Source organism: Kryptolebias marmoratus, linkage group LG7 (genome assembly GCF_001649575.2).
Source record: "Kryptolebias marmoratus isolate JLee-2015 linkage group LG7, ASM164957v2, whole genome shotgun sequence".
Lineage (NCBI taxonomy): Eukaryota > Metazoa > Chordata > Actinopteri > Cyprinodontiformes > Rivulidae > Kryptolebias > Kryptolebias marmoratus.
This window is the reverse complement of record NC_051436.1, coordinates 5370062-5389300: the sequence shown is the minus strand read 5'-3', so window position 1 is coordinate 5389300 and position 19239 is coordinate 5370062. Positions and strand designations below refer to the sequence as shown.

The window sequence follows — 19239 nt, the reverse complement described above, 5'->3', positions numbered from 1 at the left end:
AAACCCAGGAGGTGTAAGAGGTCAAAGGTCACCCGGAGGAACTTTCTGCTGTAACCAAGTGATAATTTAGCCAGTAAATCACGAGGAAACGCTGCATCTTCTATTCCACTTTTCTTTTTTATTATTTAAGTCTTGAGGAGACGCGTTGAGCAAATGTAGATGACTTCGAACTGTTTTTGAGGCACTAGGTTTATTTTTAATTTTTTTGCTTGTTTTAAAGTGTCTTCTCGTCATAATCCAGTCGTTTTCCGAGCGGACGTGTTTCTGTGAACCGTTCGGGTTTTTGTTTCTTTGATCCAAAAAAAACCTGCTTGTTTGTTCCGTCTGTGAGTTGTTTACACTGTGGAGACAGAACTGGTTCTGTTTAAAAATAAGGAATTTTAGAATAAAAAACAACCAAAAAAAAGCCCGAAAAAAAAAGTTGTCTGTTTGTCGCATCACAACACATTTAATGTTACGTACGCTTTGTTCTACCAGATCTAACAAAATAAAAACAAGTCATTGTTTTGGGAATACTCTCAGCTACTACCACATCTAATTTTACCTTTAATAACTGGTAGAATTAGCTGTGGCGGACATCTTGAATTGGGTTGACTTCCGAAAATAAACCAATTAAAGACGTTTGTTCAATGATCAGTTTCATATAAATCCGTCCTTTGGGTCAGGAGATATTTTGCTAACAGGCATGTGAACGAACACAGGTGGTTACATGATCGCCCGCCTCTCGTGGTGATCTCAGAGGACCGCAGCAGCCGTTCACGGGATGGTTCAGGTCTACGAGGCGGGGTTCTGTTGAAACGATATGAACAAGTATCATCTCACCTGTTGTAGATGTAAATTTGTTGGCGTCCTTTCAAAATAAAACAGTTTTTTTTTTGCCAACAGTGCAGATACATTAGACTTGGATTAAAGTCATTAAATATGTCCGCCTGAATGACTGACGGCGTCAAAGTTTAGAATCTAGCGTAAACTGCTGTGAAGATCCTGTTAGGAATACAGTTTCTCCAAACTGAGGACCTAAATAATTAAAACCTTTAAGCCAGCAGGAAGTGGAGTTTCTGCTCAGAAAAGGAGTAAACATTAATATTTCTGATGACGTCAACAAAGCTGAGCGGCCTTCAGAGTCAGGCGGTCATTATATCATTGTTTTATTACTATCATTGTAATTTTTCATCATTTTCTCTTTGCACAAAAAAAGAACAAATAATACATTTTTTTAAGGAGTTGATCATCCCTCCCGAGCCCCGGAAACAAAAACAAAACAAAACAAAAAAAATAAAATAAAAACACCACTACAGTTACAGTTTGCTCAAAACACATTTAAAATCAATGTAAATTACAGCAATGTAAAACAGAAAAACAAAACAAAAGTAAAATAAAATCAACCCTGAAAGAGAGAATAACATAACAGCAACAGCCTGAATAATAATTAGAATCCAAAACCCAGCACCGTAAAAACAATGATCCAAATCCTGACAGATTAAAAACCGAAAACAGTGTCGTGGCGACAGAAGAAAGAAAAGTGTGGAGTTAGGTACGACTAACTGACGGGCTTTCTTCCAACCCCCCCGTTTGCATTTTTTATTCTTTTTGCTTTTCTTCAGCATCAATAAAAGCGACCTCCTCTTCCTCCTCCTCGGCCCGGGGTTTGGAGCGTGAACGAGTGCTCTGATACGAGAGAAACCAAAAAAAAAACAATTATTCTTCTCTCTCTGCTTCAAGCCATTCTGGACCAACAAGGCCTTTAATTAAGTAAATAATAATAACAATAATAAAAAAAAGAAAAAGGCCAACAATAAATCAGCAGTAGCCACCACCACCATCATTAAATAGATTAATAATCCTGCACTTCGAGGGGAGGGGTGGTGTTACATCGGAGCGGGAAGTTAAAATGTGCATTACATCAAAAAATAAAAATAAAAAAAAAGGCAGCAATGATATGATCCAAGACACCCCCTCCCTCCCCCCCCCCAGAATAATCTGTACAAACCCAAAGTTTCAACGACACAAAAATATATTATCAAATCAAAAAGTACAGGAAAATAATTCACCATTCATTGTCAATTGTTGTTTTTTCCAGTGATCGTTTGTTTTGTTTTTTTCTCTCTAACAATACACATAAAACTTTGTGAGTTTGCGTTTGGGGGCAGGGGGGAGTAACAGAGGGGAGGAGAGGGGGGAGTCGGGTTGACGATCTGGATCTGAAGGCGAGACGCCGACCGGGTCGACGTCGGGAGGGGAGAGAAATAAAAACGGTACAAAAAAATTAAACAAAAAACGCCACAAAAGGTTTCAATTTTTCTCAGAAAGGCAACATAAAATCCATCAAGAATCTCTTCCGTAAAAGGTTCAAAGATGCCCCTCTTGTTCCAGTGCACAACTCTTTCAAAATAAAAGGCTATAAAAGAAACTAATTAAGAAATAAAAACAGTACGAAGTTAAAGACCGCAGGATCGATGGCGACATCAAGTCTGACTCAGAAATAAAAAATGAAAGCAGGAAAAAGGAGTGAAAAGGTGAAGGTCTGGATGTGTTTGTGCTGAAATCTGAAGAGGAAGATGAGTTCGAGGGCCGAAGGACAGAGGCTGAGGTGGGTTTTTAAGAGTTTGTTTGGGTGGAGAGCGTCCGTTAACCATCGAGTGTGTGTGTGTGTGGGCTTCAGAGACTGAAGTCCTGGCTCAGCTGGAGTCCGTTCACTTTTTCAGGACGATCAGAATCGGAACAAAATAAGGCTCCCCACGTTCGCCTCGACCCCTCCCGCCCAAAAAAACAAAACAAAAACAGGAGCTGACAGCAGAAGCGTGCAGAGAAACTGAATAAATAGGAGGAGAAACTGGAGTGGTCCAAGTGATCAAAGTGTGACTCCTAAAAAATAAAAATAATAAAATACAGAGAGAAGATCGGACATGCAGAAGAGTGGAACGTCTCGGACAGAACCGCCCCCCCCCTCGCCCCCCCAGGGTAGAGAGAAGACCGCCGTCCGGTCAGCTCGGAGTCTCCGTGCGGATCAGAACGTCTCCATCAGAACCGGCAGCCCTACGTTTGGACTCTCGTCTCCATAACAATCATCTGTAGCTTACCTCATTGTGCCCCCCCCCACCCCCCCTCCACCTGACCGCATCACCTCGGCTCGCTCCCGCTCACAGTTTCAGCTCGTTGGCGATCTTTGAGGCAATGTTCTTGAAGGCGATGGACGTGCCCGAGATGCGTTTGAAGCGCACGCCGTTGAGGGAGAGGCGCGGCAGCTTGCACACCTCCATCTCCCACTGGACGAAGTTGTCGTGCGCCGGGTCGCCCGACATGCACAGCAGCATGTAGCGCTCGCGCAGCTCGTACTCGCAGCTGTTGGAGTCGAGCACCTTGCGGATCTCGCGCATCATCTCCAGGGGCTCCATGGACGACGTGGTCTTCATGGACCAGGTGAACCTCAGGGAGCGCGGCTTGGCCGTGTCCTTCTGGCTGGTGTTGGCCGGGGGGGTGCCGGTGCCACCTGCAGGGGGAGGAGCCATGTTTTACTCAGAAATATCACGCTCTGAATACCAGACAGCCCTAAAATTAAATTAAATCCTGTGGAAACTGCTTTCAAAATGGAGTCCACGCTCTTTAAATGTAAAACCCGATCTTATCTGAAGCCTGCACCTCATCGGGTCGACACAAAGTTGAGAGGAAATGTGAAAATGTTCACTTTGAATCACGCAGAGTTGGTACGTGTGACACGTTTGCTCATGTGTGTAACTGAAACGTTCCTGCTAACGACCTTGTGTCGGGATTCAGCCCCAGCGTCGTCATCGTGTCTCAGTTTTCTCTCTTTGTTCGTCTCCAAGCAGCCACAGTTCGGTTTCACCGGACGCTGGACGTAGGACCTCACTGGGCTGAGACGACATTCAGGAGAGTCTCTGAAATGTCTGAAAACATTCGCGGGGATTCTCGGTTTCCTCCTGAGAGTCACAGCAGCTCGACGCGCAAATTAAAAAAAAAAAATCTGTGCGGCGAATTTCCTCTTACAAAACGAGACCACAACTTAAAAATCTGGTTTTCATTCCTGCGTGTTCAAGCCTCCAAGAATGGCAGAGTCGGCGCTCAGAGGACGAGTTTGGGGAGGACTCTCAGCTACTACCACACCACATTTTAGCTCAATGTGAGTAAAACTACAGCTAAGGTTGCTGAGCTGAGGCAGCCATCTTGAATGGATAGGTTCAGTACAGAGTCCACTGGCTCAGGAGATATTTTGCTAACACATACATGATGGTGGTAAAAAAAGGAAACGGGACGTACCGGTGTTACCGGACCCCGGCGAGGAGTTGTTCTCGTCGTTGTTGGAAGAGGAGGAGAGAACGCCGCCGGACGTCTTCTCCGACTTGTCTACAGTACTGCTCAGCACGGACCTGAGAGGAGGGAGGGGAGGAGGAGGAGAGGGGAAGGGGGAGGAGGGGAGGAGGAGAGGAGGGGAGGAAAGGGGAGGAGGAGGGAAGGAGGAGAGGAGAGGAGGGAGGAGACGAGAGGGGAGGAGGAGAGGGGCAGAGAGGAGAGGAGGGGAGGAGGGAGGAGAGGGGAGAAAGAGGAGGAGAGGGGAGGAGAGGAGGGAGGAGAGTAGGAGGGAGGAGACGAGAGGGGAGGAGGGGAGGAGGAGAGGGGCAGAGAGGAGAGGAGGGGAGGAGGAGGGAAGGAGGAGAGGCGAGGAGGAGAAGGGAGGAAAGGGGGGGGCAGAGAGGAGAGGGGTGAGGGAGGAGAGGAGAAGAGAGAAAAGGAGAGAAGAGGAGACGAGAGAGGAGGAGAGGAAGAGGGAAGGGGAGGAGAAGAGGAAGGGAGGGGAGGAAATGAGAGAAGGAGAGGAGAGTAGAGACAGGAGACAGGTTTGAGAAACGAGGGATTTAAGGAGTTGGGACAAAAAGAGGGCGTGCAGAGGAGGAATCGAGAGGAAGAGCAAAAAATGATGAGGATGTGAGGATGAAGACGAGCTGAACTCTTCGAGCACCTGTGTGTGCGTTTGTGTGCCTCGGATCACCAGGAATCAGGACGGAATTTGAATCTGAGACGGGAGATTTGAGGTGAGGGAACACACAAACACACGTCGGTGCCTACAGGCTGATTTTCCACCCCTCACACACACACACACACACACACGCCACCATGCAGATCTACACCAGAACTACCAGTCTCTGCCTGCTACAGCCCCGCCCCCTGATTGGGTAAACCATCACCACCACCAGCCAATTACAGCTCAGCTCCCGTCTCCCATCCACTCTACTGATCGGGGGGATTAAAGGCGGCTTCCCGATTCTCTCGGGCCGTTCTGTGTCTCACCTGCTGCCCTCATCCCGACCCTCTCCCTCATACGGACTCCTCGGAAAAAATCAACACAAGTTTAGTTTCTCTCTGACAACAAGAGCAACATTTAGGCTCAGAGACAAAAGAAATAAAAAAAACAACAATCATCTGGTTGAGAAAGACGCGCCGATCACCGAGCCAACCGAACTCATCCAACCCGACCGGCTTCCAAAGATTTTATTCCACTCCAAGAACCTGAAGTCAGGAGTCGCCCGAGAGGAGGCGTTCACACGGAAGACCGCTCCGAAACGAGGAAGTTATTCACCGCGGGTGGAAAAAGACTTCCTTCCTGTTGGACCCTGGATGTGAACGTCTGTTCTGTCAGAACGGGACGATTTAATGTTTAATTATTAAAAACAAACTTCAACTGAAACGAGGTTTATTCAGGAAACTGAACGGAGATAAAACTTCAATTGATGCCAAATTAAATTGAATTTAATAAACTTTTTTGACGTGCGACTGATTACCAACCTCCCGCCTTTCATTCTTTATACATTTTACTGTCATTTATTTACCGTTTTCTGTTTTTTGCATTTTATTAACTACTGCTACTTCAGTCGTTCATGTCATTCAGTCAGGGAACTTTTGATTTTTGTAAATTTTTACGCTTTTAAAAACAGAAACGCATCGAAACCTCTTTAAATCCTTTCAAACCATTGTTCCTTTTGCAGCTTTTAGCGACTCGGTTTGCAAATTTCAGCGAAGACATTCATCGCTCAGCGCTCGCGCCGCATTTCTCGAGCCGATTTAGCTTTTTCTGCAACTTTTTGTATTTTCATTCTGTTCTGAGTGAAGTTTCAGGTGACTAGGATGAACAGTGTTTATTCCTAACACGTCTTTCTGCACAAATTCAAATGAAATGAGATGATATTTAACAGGAGATTAAACAGAAATCTAAAGTAAAACCTAAAAAAAGTGCATTTCAGCAGATTATTAACCTTCCATCTGACCAATCAGCACTCAGATCCTCTCCAATTTGAAAAAATAAAGGTTTTTTATTTAGTGGAAGAGTAAAATGTTTTATAAAAAAGACCCAACTTTTTGTAAACTCTGATCTGATCTGGGGCTGGACGGTGATTTGAGTCGAGTTCTCCTGGTTCTCCGGTTCCCTCTGTAAAGACGCATTAATCTGTGGTTTCTAAATCGGCCCCGAGTGTGAGTTTTAGATCAGACGGTTGTCGGTCTTTATGTGGCCCCGTGACGGACCGAAGGCCACGATCAGGATCAGAAAATGGCCGAATGAGTTATCTGAACAGAATTTAAGGATTCGATGAAGACAGAACCGGGTGTCTTTTTGTTGTCGCTTTTCTTTGAGGTGCAACCAGTTTTACTTCAGCTTTTTTTAAAAACTTTTAACTAAACAATCGTTCAACACTGCTCTTGGGGAACGTGCCTCCACCCAGCCATCAGGAGGATCAGCGGAGTGGACGTAACGAAGCAGGAGGGTCTGAGAGCAAAATGGAACCAAAACTAAAAAAAAAACAAAAAAAACCTGGAGGCTTTAGAGCCTCAAACCTGCGAACGAGCAAACGGGAACAGATCACAGCTCCGACAAAGAGGAAAATCTTGGAGTGGAAACTTTGGATGAAGGACGGAGCGGCTTGGAACGGGACGGTCGGCATGGTGAGGGCGAGACCTGCGGCCGAAGGGTGTTAGAAGCCGTTAACGATCCCAGCACTGTGGTTCACCTACGTTAGTAACATTAATCCTTCAGACGGCCTGTTTAAAACACACACACACACAAACACCCTCTTAACAACATGTACATGAACACACACACACATCCACTCTCCTACCAGCAGACAGGACAGGAAACCGAAGTGAGAAACACACGCAACACAGACATAACGGCATGGAAGTGACAAATTCAACAGCTTTCTGATCTAAAACTGATTCTGCGGGGACCTTCCTGCTGGTTAAATAACAAAAAGAACATTTTAACACCTCCAGCAGGAAGACTTTTAGCTACAACTACAACCACAGGCTACAGGAACTGGAATAAAGTGATTAATTCAATGATCAAACAGAAATATGGGGGTTAGGAATGTAAAATAGTGCCACTTTATATCCCAATCATGATTTAGCTCAAAATGAAGGGAAGCAAAATGGCTCCAAGAGGAGGGAGCTCGACTGAAATGGTTTTTTGATACACCTGTCTGCACCCTGAACATATTCAAACACTTTTCTCCCTCCTGTTTGTCCAATTTGAGTGAATGAAAGCCTGTTAAACGGTGAGAAGTTCATTATACCTCACACACAAATGCATTACACCGTCTGACCAGCAGGTGGAGCAATGCTCCGCTCAGAGATGGAAAATTGCTCCTCCTGCTGGTGAAAACAAAAAGGTCAGCTTGCAGGTGAGCCTGCTTTAGGCTTCCCCACTGAGGGGGGAATGTGTGTGAACGTGTGAAAACAGGTGTGTGTTCATGCGACAGAGGCTGAAGGATGTGAAGTGGTGCTCCCGGGTGTGTGGTGACAGAATGAAGGTGGAGGTTTGTTTTTTTTTTTGTTTCCCAGCCACAGTAGGTCAAAGCCATCCAGGTCTGTTGCTGCTGCTGTTAGCGAGCCGGTGCCAGAGTGACAGAATGAACGAACGGACGAATGAATGAATGAATGGAAAGGAGAAGAGTGCAGCCTCCGGGGGAAAGAAATAAAAAAAGGCCTGAAACGCTGCAGCCCCGTCCCCGTCCTGGGTCCTCTCCTCCACTCTGCCTCCAACCAAAACTACGACCAGAGGCCCGAGATAATCAACCGGACTGATTAAAGACGGATGAGATGGGTGATGGTTCGGGAGGTGTTAGCAACATGTAACACAACTTGGAAGGGTTGAACGACTACAGGTCTGTGTAAAAGTCTTAAACCGCTCATTTCTTTTTGCTTCCAGGGAGCCAGACTTATCGTAACGCGGACTTCCTGAAGGTCTGTGGAAGTTTTTGTTTGGATTTCGGCTGCTTTTCTGAGCCATTTAAGTAAAATTTAACCTCAGAAATAAACAGACTTCAGATTCAAATAACGAATCTTGTCTCCGTTTGTAAGAAACTACTAATAAACGACATTTAGCTGCTTATTATCTAAAGCATGACGAGCTATCAGCCCGTCACAAAGACATGATTTGTCCCCATTTCTTCAGTCAAATCTTTCAGTTTAACACATAAAATAGTATTTTAGCTCCAACAAGATGATTCTCAAACATCTTTTAACTAATTACATAAAGCAGAAGATAAACTGAAGGATGAAGCATCGTTCAGGCCCTCTGCTGTTTTTATTCTTAAGCATGACTTTCAGATGCTGTGGATCGTGTTTTCAGGCCTGAAACTTCTTATTTTTGTCCATTTTCCCTCATTTTTTTAAAAGCATGCACTGCACAAAATGCTGTGAGTGAAAAAGCAGCAAAGGTCCAAAGAAAAACTTTGAAGGACCTTCAGAAAGTCTGAAAAACTACCAATTTAAATCGACTTTAAAGGATAAAAGGACAGTCAGGCTGCTTGAAAATGAAATATAAAGACTTTAGGAGCGGTTTAATACTTCTGCACAACACTGTAGGCTGATCCATCTCCCAGCTTTTTTTTAATTTTGAGAGGATTTTTTAATGAGTTTAGTTTTAGCAAAAAAAAAGGGATTTATTTGCTACAAAATGGGTTTGTTTTAATGACAGACTGAGCTAAATTTGGGACTTGACAGAGATGTGAGCTCACACACACACACAGGCAGTCTACCTGCAACATGGATGGAAAACAGGGGGCGAGGATGAGGTGGGTGGGAAGGACGGTGGCGGGACGAAGAGGAAGAACGATGAGGGGGTTATTGTATGGCCAGGTGATGATGGAGTGCCATGGTGAGTGAGTGAGTGAGAGGGATGTTAGTACAAAAGAAAAATAACAATAATAATAATTAAAAAAATCGTCCAAAACACGGCACTCAAAATCAGAAGGCTCAAATAAAAATAAAAAAGGGGCCAAACCACAGAAAAAAATAGGAAGGTTCAAGGCACAAAAGGAAGATCTCAACAAAAAGTTGCACGAAACACCAAAAAAGTGGAGGAAGTATATATATATATATATATGTATAATATATATAAAGAGGAGAGTATACGTGGATATATATATCAAGGGGTTATGTTTAACGTTAGGTTATGTTGCCTACCTTCTTGGAAACCTGAACGAGAGATTTCTACAAAAACAAAAGAGGGATAAAGAAAGAAAGAGAAAAAAATGGATGCATAAAACCGTTTTCTGTAAAAGACAAGCTGCCCTCAGACTTCAAAGGAATAATAATTAATTAAAGAAAAACAGCTAAATAACCTGGATTGAATCAACAATAAATTAAAGATAAATAAACAGAGTGGAGCGTTTAAATGTCGGGATCAGAGGTGAGACCGTGTGAACGGACGTTATTAGAGGCCTTCTCTGTGGGGAAAATTTAATTAACACCCCCCCCCCCCAGCCTCCACTCCTCCACATACACAGCAGGCCGGGCTGTTCCTGAAAAGAAGTGTTTGTGAGGTGAAAAGTTCAACCGTGACAGAAAAAAACAAAAAAACACACAGAGACACGGTTAGGCAACAACTTAATCTTTAACAAACACGAAACATCTCCAGAACAAACACGGCTGTAATGGTTACCACATATTCCAGGAATCTTCCCCGCTCTGCTCTGTGTGTGTGTGTCAAGGTGTCCCCACCGGTGGTATTTATAGTTGTGGGAAAAGTGATATCTCCGGTGTAACCATGGATACTGTCGCCACGGAGCTACACTATCTGTGAGTGGGAGGCCTGGAGAGCGGCTGTGCGTCCGCCTCCTCCCTGCACGAACACGCAGTCCGTTTCCAGACCGCCGCCGCCAGGACGCCGTGTCCACGGTCCGCACGAGGCGCGGCCCGACCTCTGACCTTAAAGGGACGGCTCGGATCTTTCGACGTGACGCTCCGAGGAAGGATTACGAACAGTGAACACGACTGAATTGTTGCTCTTTGCTGTTCGAACGACCTCAGTTTGGAGCTTAATTCTGACAGAGCTGATGAGCTAATGGCTAGTCTGAGCGGAGCCACGACCACGGAGGACTCAAAACAGCTCCAGTCTCACAGCGGTCACTGCAAAAATGGTTTTATTACCATTTAAATTTCTGTCAGTTCTGCATTATTAAAGAAGTGGCCCTTCCAGCAGGAACTAGCGGCGGAAGATTCTGAGCCAATTTTCAAATAAAAAAACAAAAACTAAACTAATTTGTTAACGTTTAAGATTGTCAGCAGGGTTTTTGTCCCAGTGGAGTTCCCGTAGCTGAAACATGTTGCAGTAAATCTGCGTTTTCTCATCTTTTCTTTGTCTGTCTGTAGCTGAAGTTTCCAGCGTTCAATCCGATGCTAACCACGTTAGCTTTTCTATGGCGTTTTCAATGTTAAGTTAGCATTTATGCTAATTTTCAGTCAGGAGCCTGTGATTAATAGTTGTTTTTAATATTTATTATTGATAACTCCTTATGAAAATATATAAATCAGTGTTTATTTAAGTAAAACGAGCCAAAATAAACCAAAATGCGTTGATTAAACGTTTTATTATTGCATTGCAGCCCTCTGAATGTAATCCAATCTGCTGGAATAAAACAGCATTAGCTTGAATTAAATGTTCGAGACCGGAGGTGGTTCAGGATGACAGCAGTCTGCTTTGGTTTCGTCTGAATTAAACTTTCTCCAAACTGAGGTCAATCAAAGATCCATCTACACCAGGTAAGATACTGTTCATAGGTTTTCATCTGGTCCAGGAGGGTCGTCGGCGCAGAAACATCAACCTGACCGCTCAGCTTTCTATTTTCTCCCCCGCTCACTTCCTCTCACGGCCTCATTTTTAACCCTCCCATCCTGTTACTTCCTCTCTTGTATCTTCGCTTCTGACCGCCTCAGATAATCATCAGCCTCCTCCTCCTCCTTTACTTACACCAATAAAACTAACAGGTCAGTGATGCTAAGACGACGCAACTCATTTCTTGTTGACGAACTTCCATTTCCCCCATGGTTATGACCAACGAGTTAAAAGTGGTTTTATTAAAACTCAGTCCCAAACAAACACTAGTTGATAGAAAAGTCTCTAAAAAGAAGAACCAATAATTATCGTCTCATTAAAATGAAGTTTTCTTGACTCCTCTGACGGCAAACGGAGCATCTGACATCAGGCTTTTCTTTTTGCGCCAAAATTACCATCTGAACGTACAGATTTAAACTCTACGTTCAAGATAAAAGAAATAAACCCCTTTAACCCTCGTTTGACCCACGGTTTAACTCCCTGCAAACTGAACCGAACGCACGAGCAGAAATGGGACCACAACCAAAATTACCGCCCGATCAGGAACTGCTGCGCCGACCACAATTACAGGGACGGCTCGGCTGCTCCCTTCCACTTTTAGCGCAGTTCCAAATCAGTAGCAGTTTAGCTGTAGATGAGATCAGCTCCGTTAAAAGAAATAAAAATAAAAACCCTGCTGATAACTGTGATGACGGGAGCAGGAAGGACGGTGTCTGGGAGGAGCTGAGAAAAGTAAAATGACTTTTCTGAGACGTCACAGAGGCTTCAAACTGCGCTGGTGATGAAAGAACGGTGGAGTTTCTTCTGGACGTTTTAAACTTCTGCAGGATTTTAAACCCTTCAAATATCAACACCATGCCACGAGTTTTAGCCATTCTTTTTGAAATATTTAACTTTATGTAAAAAAACAACAAAACAAACATTAAGTTCTCTGCAATTCCTTCAAAACTTACTTTACTTGTCTTCTTATGCTACTTTTAGCTTTTAGCTACCAGTCAGCTTCTTTTAGCTCATACCTACCGTTTTGATAATTTAGCTACTGCTTTATTAGTTTTAACTTTAGCATCTAGTTTACTTCTTTTAGCTACAGTTTTAATAATAGAATCGTTTAGCTAGTTTTAGCACTTGTTTGGCAGCTTTTAGCTTTAGCATCTGTACTGCTAATTTTAGCGGCTGCATTGATTCCTTTAGCTTTCTGCTACAGTTCTCCTACTTTTAGCTACAGTTTTGCTAATGAAATCTGTTTTGCTCCTTTTAGCTTTAGCCTCCGTATTGCTCAATTTAGCTGTTTTGCACTTTTCTGCTGTTTTTAAGTTTTTAGCTTGCATTCTGTTTATTTTAGCCTCAGTTCTGCTTGTTTTACCACCTCGATTTAAGCTTCTTCGGCTGATATCTGCAATCATTCTTCCCTCAGCCTTTTCACAGAGAAAGCAGCTTCTGCCGCCGTAACTTATTTCCTTTTACCGACTTCACTACTTTCCTCTTCTGCCTCACTTCCTCTTTTGTTCTTCCTGTTTTGTTGCTTTCTTCCTCTGCTTTCAAACATCAAAAACACAGAACTTGAACTCACGTTCTTCCACTTTTTTTTACCAATTACTCACTTGCGAACAAACTTGGATGTGAACTTGCTGAAGATGCCCGTGGCCCCGTGCGGCCTCCGGCCTTGGCTGTTGCCGTGCGACAGCGACGGGGAGGCGGGGCTGCCGGAGTAGGTGGAGCCCTGCTGGTCCCGGGCGCCTCGCTGCTGTCCAGCGTGGAAGGTGCTGCGGATCACCCCCCCTCGGGGGAAGTTGGTTCGGTCCGAGACGGCGGCGCTGCTGATGTTGTGGGCCGACGGGGAGGCGCCGGGCGGCCGCTGCGACGCGCCGCTGCAGGAGAGAGGAGAAGGAGGAGGAGGAGGAGGAGCAGGAGGTGATGGACAGAAAGAAAAGAATTAAATCAACTAAAGCAAAAAAGGAAAAGTGCAACAGAAACACGAGTTAGACAAACACTGAAAATCACTTCAGGTGACGATGTTTCTGCCTGTGTTTGTGTCTGTTAGCAAAATATCACACCAGCCACTGGATGGATCTGAATGAAGCTTTCTGATAGTCATCATCTACAACTGATTGAGTCAACTCAATTCAAGATGGCTGCCACAACTAAGCAACTTAAGCAAACACACACACGACGATAACTCAGTCAGTTTTACAGCCGGTGACCTACGACTTGGCGTGGTAGTGGCTGAGACTGATCCCCAACACACATGATGAGCACTGATTGCTGAAGATCTTAAACATTTTGCCAAAAACTATTTGGAGTCAACCGCTGTACGGATTTTAATGAGACTTTCAGGACATTCATCTACAGCTAATTAGATTTCGAAGCCAACCCCATTCAAGATGGCTGCCATGGCTAATTTAAAAGGCTGTAACTGACTCAGTTTTACAGATACTGAGGTCAAATTTGATGTGGTAGAAGCTGAGAGTCCTTCACAACACGCTCTCAGCGTGACATCTCACAATTCTTCATAACGTTCGGTTCAAGGTTTGACCAAAACGGCTGCAACTCATTTATCATCATAAAGACGATTTTAGTCTAATATTCTGACATCATGAAGAGAAACAACGCGTCTCGAAGCTCCTCGGATAAATTCACGCCGTGAGTCTTAATGAAGCTGAAAGGTTTTGGTTTTTCACGCTGAAATGCGGCACAAAGCAAACGAAAAGCAAGCTCGCAGCAAAAAAACGGCTGAATATAGAAAAATTAACACGTGTGGGGGCTGCAGCGGGACCGACCACACAATAAGTGTTTCAGGTGTTAATACAAACAGTGTGCGACGATTTCTACGTTTTCAGAAACATCCTCTCAAAGATCACAGAGTAACTGCTGATAAAATGTTTAAATACGGGTCAAAGTCTATCTGTAAGCATTTGTGAAACTACGAATTGGCTCTCGGTGTTTCTGTGAGTCCACTTTCTGCCTAAAACTGAAGCTTCCTTCCAAAAGGAACGATTACATAACGAACCGAGGAGCTGAAAAAATAAAATAAAAAAAAGAGCGACAAGTGTTAAGTGACGACGTGCGACGAACAGCTCAAGTTGGTCGACAGACACACGAGCTGAAAGAAAAGAGCAGGATCAGACAGATCAGTGGGAGTAACAGCTGTAATATCTCCCATCGTGAAAGCCTCCTGCTGCCGTCACATACAGATTTAAATTGTGACAACCGGTTAGCGCCGGAGGGGATATATATATATATATATATATATATATATATATATATATATATATAATACAAATACAAATATATATATATATATATATATATATATATATATATGGTGTAAAGCAGAGTTCGATGGGAACTTCATGCGTTAAATATAGGCTGAGAGGTGAACGAGCGACTCAGGTGACAGCAGAAAGTCACACCTGGTCTTAAAACGTCTCCTGTGAATATTTGGGATCTCAGACCTCAGAACAGAAGCGAACTGATGCAGAATCCTGAGGTACCGCACATCCTTCCCCCCCATAATAACAAATTTCCTGAAAGGAGATTTAAAGTACGAGAAGAAAAACATGTGAAGTGATTTCTTTGTGACGTTGGAGAGTTCGCCTCGAGGGGATTTAAGACACCAGGAACAGACGCAGCGTTTATTCTGAACCAGATTAAAGAAAACTGTAAAACCTGTAAATGGGTTCTGCTGGAAGGTCCGACGTCTGTTGCTCCCGTCGTGTAATTTACGAAATACAGCCTCCTTCAGCTGACTGATTCAACCAACAAATGCTTCCAAAGTATGCTTAGATTTCCTCCAGAAGCAAACACTTGATTTTAAAGACATTTAATTACATCATGAGGGCGACTCTCAGCTACTACCACTAAAAACTTCAGCTCCAAATCTGAACATCTGACTGAGTTGCAGCCATTTTTTGTGTTGGCTGATGTTGACTAGCTGTGGCAGCCATCTTGAATCAAGTGGACTCCAAACGTTAGCCAGTTGTTGATGTTCGTCCAGTGTTTACTTTGTGACAGTTTCATTGAAATCCATCCAGTGGTTTGTGAGATATTTTGCTAACACAGCAGAGAAATGATCACACGCAGAAACAGGCTGAAGCGTCGTCACATTTTCGGCTTCGGGCGATCGTGCAGCTGAAGGTTTGGTCGGCTTATGTCAAAAGTGTTAAAGACCAGGATTCTTAAAACTGTCTGTTTTAATTTTGGACGCTAAGAAGGTAAAATAAAATAAAAAAGACATTCTGCTGTGGCCCGACCACTTCCTGGTGGTTTAAGTGTTCAAGTTTAATTTTGTCCCCGCTCTTCCTGCTTCCTCTTACGATCAGATTACCAAAAACAAATGTTTATCGGGCCGTAGGTTGATTGAAGTAGACAGAAATGTGGCCCCAGCAGCGCTCGGCGTTTGTTACCGGGATCACTCGTGTTGCAGAACGAGGTGAATGAAGAGAAAGGACCGGAGCGCGAACAGCCTGAGGCACACCTCGACTTCATCTCAGCTGGAATTTCACTCTGACATTTAGATCCTTGTTTTGTTTCAGGTCCCAGTACAGATGGGGGGGGGGGTCTCTGAGCAAATTGCAAAATGTGTTCAGCCTGAAAATACTCAAAAAAAAAAAGATACCTGAAATGTCAAAGCGTCCCTTTACACGACGCTGATTTTAGGTGAACATCAGAACAATCCTGCTGCGTTTCGGACGTTTGTCTACACGACGGGAGCGATTGGATTCTTTGATATCGAAATGTTTTAAGTCCAGGTTTAAGAGTGGAAGTTTTTCTAACTCAACTGACCTGACAGCAGAAGTATTTGCACACGCAGTCAGTCAGTAGTTTGTTTTCCTGAGTTTTTTTCAGGTTTATGATTTAAAGCAACGTGCAGCAGCAACCCAACCTCATCATTGGTCCAAACGTTCGTTTTTTCCATGTTTTGGATGTTCCTGCTCTCAGGCTCGAGACTGAAGTGTCTGCGTGCGTCTCGTTGGAATACAAAAATCACAGAACAGCTCGCGACCTGGCATGGAAACTACAGCCGGTTCAACGCCTTTTATGTTCTCGTCTAAACAGCGATTGTATTCACAGCGTTACCGTGTGAAACTGTAACGTTTCCAGGAGGTCGTTCACATGGAATTTGGAAAAAAAAATGAGTCTAATATGGAAAAATAAACAACAAAACAAATTTGAAGTGAACAAACCCTTCTTACACGTTTGATGTTAAGTTTTCCGGACATGCATCAGATTATGTTCTTTCCATAAACGCACAAAAACATGATTAAATCGTCTGGTTCTCCCCAGAGCGAGTTGAGATCGTTATTTACAAACGTCCCGGTTAGAGAGGCTGAAGGTGGGATCTCTCTGGGCTGCGACTCGTTGGAGAACGCCATTCAAGATGGAGTCGGGGTGGTTCTCAGGTTCCAGCGCAGAGGCTCGCAGCTTCAGATCCGAACTGATTTTCTCTCGTAAAAGAGTTGCTGCGCGAGTAGCTGTACCGACTCTTGCACTGCAAATCTGCTCTGACAGGAAACATCTGAGGCAAAAGTCCATCCAGGTCTAAACACCCCGCTGGTGATGACTAATAATCGCCGAAAAGCCCGACTAGATCCGCCAGTCTTCATTTTCAAAGTGTAAAAAAATCAGAAGTGCGAGCCAAGGCGGGCAGGATGTGGACGACAAAATAATGTGCACGGCCAAGAATGCAACTTTTGCGAAACTGTGCACATTAATATTGGCCAGGATTAAAAGAATAAATAAAAAGGGGCAATCAAAACACGTCTCGCTGGTCGCCAACACCCAGAGTTCACTGAAACTGCAACTAAATATTGTCTCCCAGGGGGACACCACCTTTAGGGCTTAGATGACTTAAAAAAAAATTGACTTTTTAAACCCTTTTAAAGTCATGAAACCACTTTAATTCCTGTTTGTTAGATATAAAGTGATTGTCTTATGAGCGGCGGTTTAAAAAGCCTCAATTTTCTCCCCAATATAAAGTACAAAAAACCCAAAAGGGACATTTGTCTTTGTTCAAATAATTACAGGGATTACATTTAAATAAATAAATAAATAAATCGGAGCTTGAAGGGGGATTTGTTACATAAGGTTTTGGGTCTTAAAAACCTGCTGATTCAAGCTTTCGTAGATTTCTGAAAGCTGCCACGGGCGATAAAGAGCTTGGAAACGCGTGTTTGTTACTTATTTTTGTTTCTTACCATGAAGTAAGTTTAAAAAGAAGAACCTCGCTCGGCCCGGTCCGGTCCGGAGCGTCTGACTGTTCAGTTTTTGGTCCGGTGGGTAAAAGTGCAACACGACGGTGGCTGCTTGGCCACAGACGGGTTTGTGTCAAAACTTCCACACGCCTTTCTGAACTCCGCCATCTACTTCCTGACTGTTGCTAAATAACCACAGGGTCTGAGAGCGCCACTTTTAGAAATGCTGCTCGCTTTGGGGAAACTGAGTAAAATGTCTCGAGTAAAAACTCAAGCAGCTCTAAGCTTTCTTGTAATCTCTAAAGGAAAATGGGTCTCAATCAAAAGTTTCATCAGGCGTTTTTTTCCTGAATTTGCCACCAGATTTTGTCTGATTTTTAAATCTTTGTTCCGCCAATAGCTAAAGGCGGAGCGATAACGTTTGTGTTTCTTTTGTCTGTTAGCAAAACGCCTCATAAATCACTGAATGGATTTTAATGAAACTTTCAGAGAGCAATCATTGAGTTCACATCTTCAACTGATTAACTGTTGGAGTCAGTCTAATTCAAGATGGCCGTCACAGCTAAAGGACAAAAATGGCTGCAACTCGGTGACTGAGCTAAAATCTGGCCTGACAGCAGCTGAGAGTCATTCACAACAAATAATCCAACGGGTTGCACGAAATCTGCTTTTAAAACGATCCCAACATGTCTGCCTGTTAGCAAAATATCTTACAAATCACTGAATGGACTTTAAGGAAACTTTCATAAAGTAATCACCGGGCGTACATCTGTAACCGATTACTGTTTTAAGTCAATTCAATTAAAGATGGCCACCACACCACTAACTCCCACCTTCAAAAACACAAAAATGGCTACAACTCAGTAAATCTTAGAAATATTGAGCTGAAACTCGGCGAGGTGGTAGCCGAGTCTTTCCCAACACAATCCAAACACCAACAGGTCACGCAAGATCTCGTATTCTCGAATGACGAGCATCATGTTGTCAACGCTGGACTAAACAACTTTCATACGAATCTGATGTCATGAAAGTTTCTCTGCTCCAGCACACCTGATCTGAATGATTAACAGGCTTCTGCAGAACACGAAGAGGTGATTTAACCACTGAATCAGGTGTGTTGGAGCAGAGAAACAAGGAAAACATGCAGGATGGTGGCCCTCGAGGACCAGGGTTGGAGACCCCTGCCTTAAAGAGATGCCTGGCGTTTCATTTTCTGTAGCTGACAACTTCTGCACAGTTCGGAAAACAACCTGAGACTAAATCAATGGTTTGTTTTTGTTTCCTGGTAGTAACTCGTCAAACAGGAAGTGAATGTTTTTTTTTAATACGAGGATAAAGGTTAGGCAGCAGTTTTTAATCTCGTATGACTCATCACGAAATACGTGCACCGCATTTTTTGTCTTGTTTACTGTCGCCGCAGTTCATTCAGTAAAGTATTTCGGGCTGAAGTGTTTTGAACTCTTAAAAAAAACAAAAAACAAACTCGTCCTGTTTGCTCTACGAACGACTCTGGGAGGAGAGCTTCGGCAGCGGAGCAGAGTTTGTGTTAAATGAATCAAACGTCTCCTTGGGGAGAAAAGGAAGAAATAAAACGTCTTCACGCCGGGGTTCGTCACGATGCGAATCAGTGTCATCAAACAGATTAAGAGCACAAACATTTCACTTTATCCCCTTTTCTCCTTTTTGCCTGGGAATGATGATGATTTGACGGTGGTTTGAGAAGGTGTGTGTGTGTGTGTGTGTTAGAGAGAAACACAAAGACTGAGACTTGCCTGGGCCGTGGTGCGTGCAGGTCAGAGGGGCATGGATGATTGGAGGAGGACAGGGACTTGTGGTGGCGGGGACGCGAGGAGGAGGAGGAGGAGGAGAGGACGGCAGCAGCTGAGGCAGTGGAGGCTCGGGAGCCCGGAGTGTTTAGGCTGGGGG

The 19239-nt window shown here is 43.9% G+C and overlaps 1 protein-coding gene across 12 annotated transcripts in view; it reads right to left on the bottom strand.

Moving 5' to 3' along the window:
• Nucleotides 1-1131: 1131 nt before the first annotated feature.
• The window catches only part of mark2b (MAP/microtubule affinity-regulating kinase 2b), a 62800-nt gene continuing 44692 nt past the window's right edge, over nucleotides 1132-19239 (bottom strand). For 4 of the 12 annotated variants that reach the window (XM_017428021.3, XM_037976417.1, XM_037976424.1 and 1 more), the window contains 6 exons: nucleotides 19086-19232; nucleotides 12724-12990; nucleotides 9472-9498; nucleotides 5305-5343; nucleotides 4276-4385; nucleotides 1132-3490 (listed from right to left, as the gene is read on the bottom strand). In XM_017428021.3, coding sequence (XP_017283510.1) covers nucleotides 3141-3490; nucleotides 4276-4385; nucleotides 5305-5343; nucleotides 9472-9498; nucleotides 12724-12990; nucleotides 19086-19232 — 940 coding nt within the window. In that variant the 3' untranslated portion in view covers nucleotides 1132-3140. The remainder of the gene's footprint in view (nucleotides 3491-4275; nucleotides 4386-5304; nucleotides 5344-9471; nucleotides 9499-12723; nucleotides 12991-19085; nucleotides 19233-19239) is intronic. The other 8 variants (XM_037976420.1, XM_037976426.1, XM_037976425.1 and 5 more) reach the window with 6 other exon arrangements.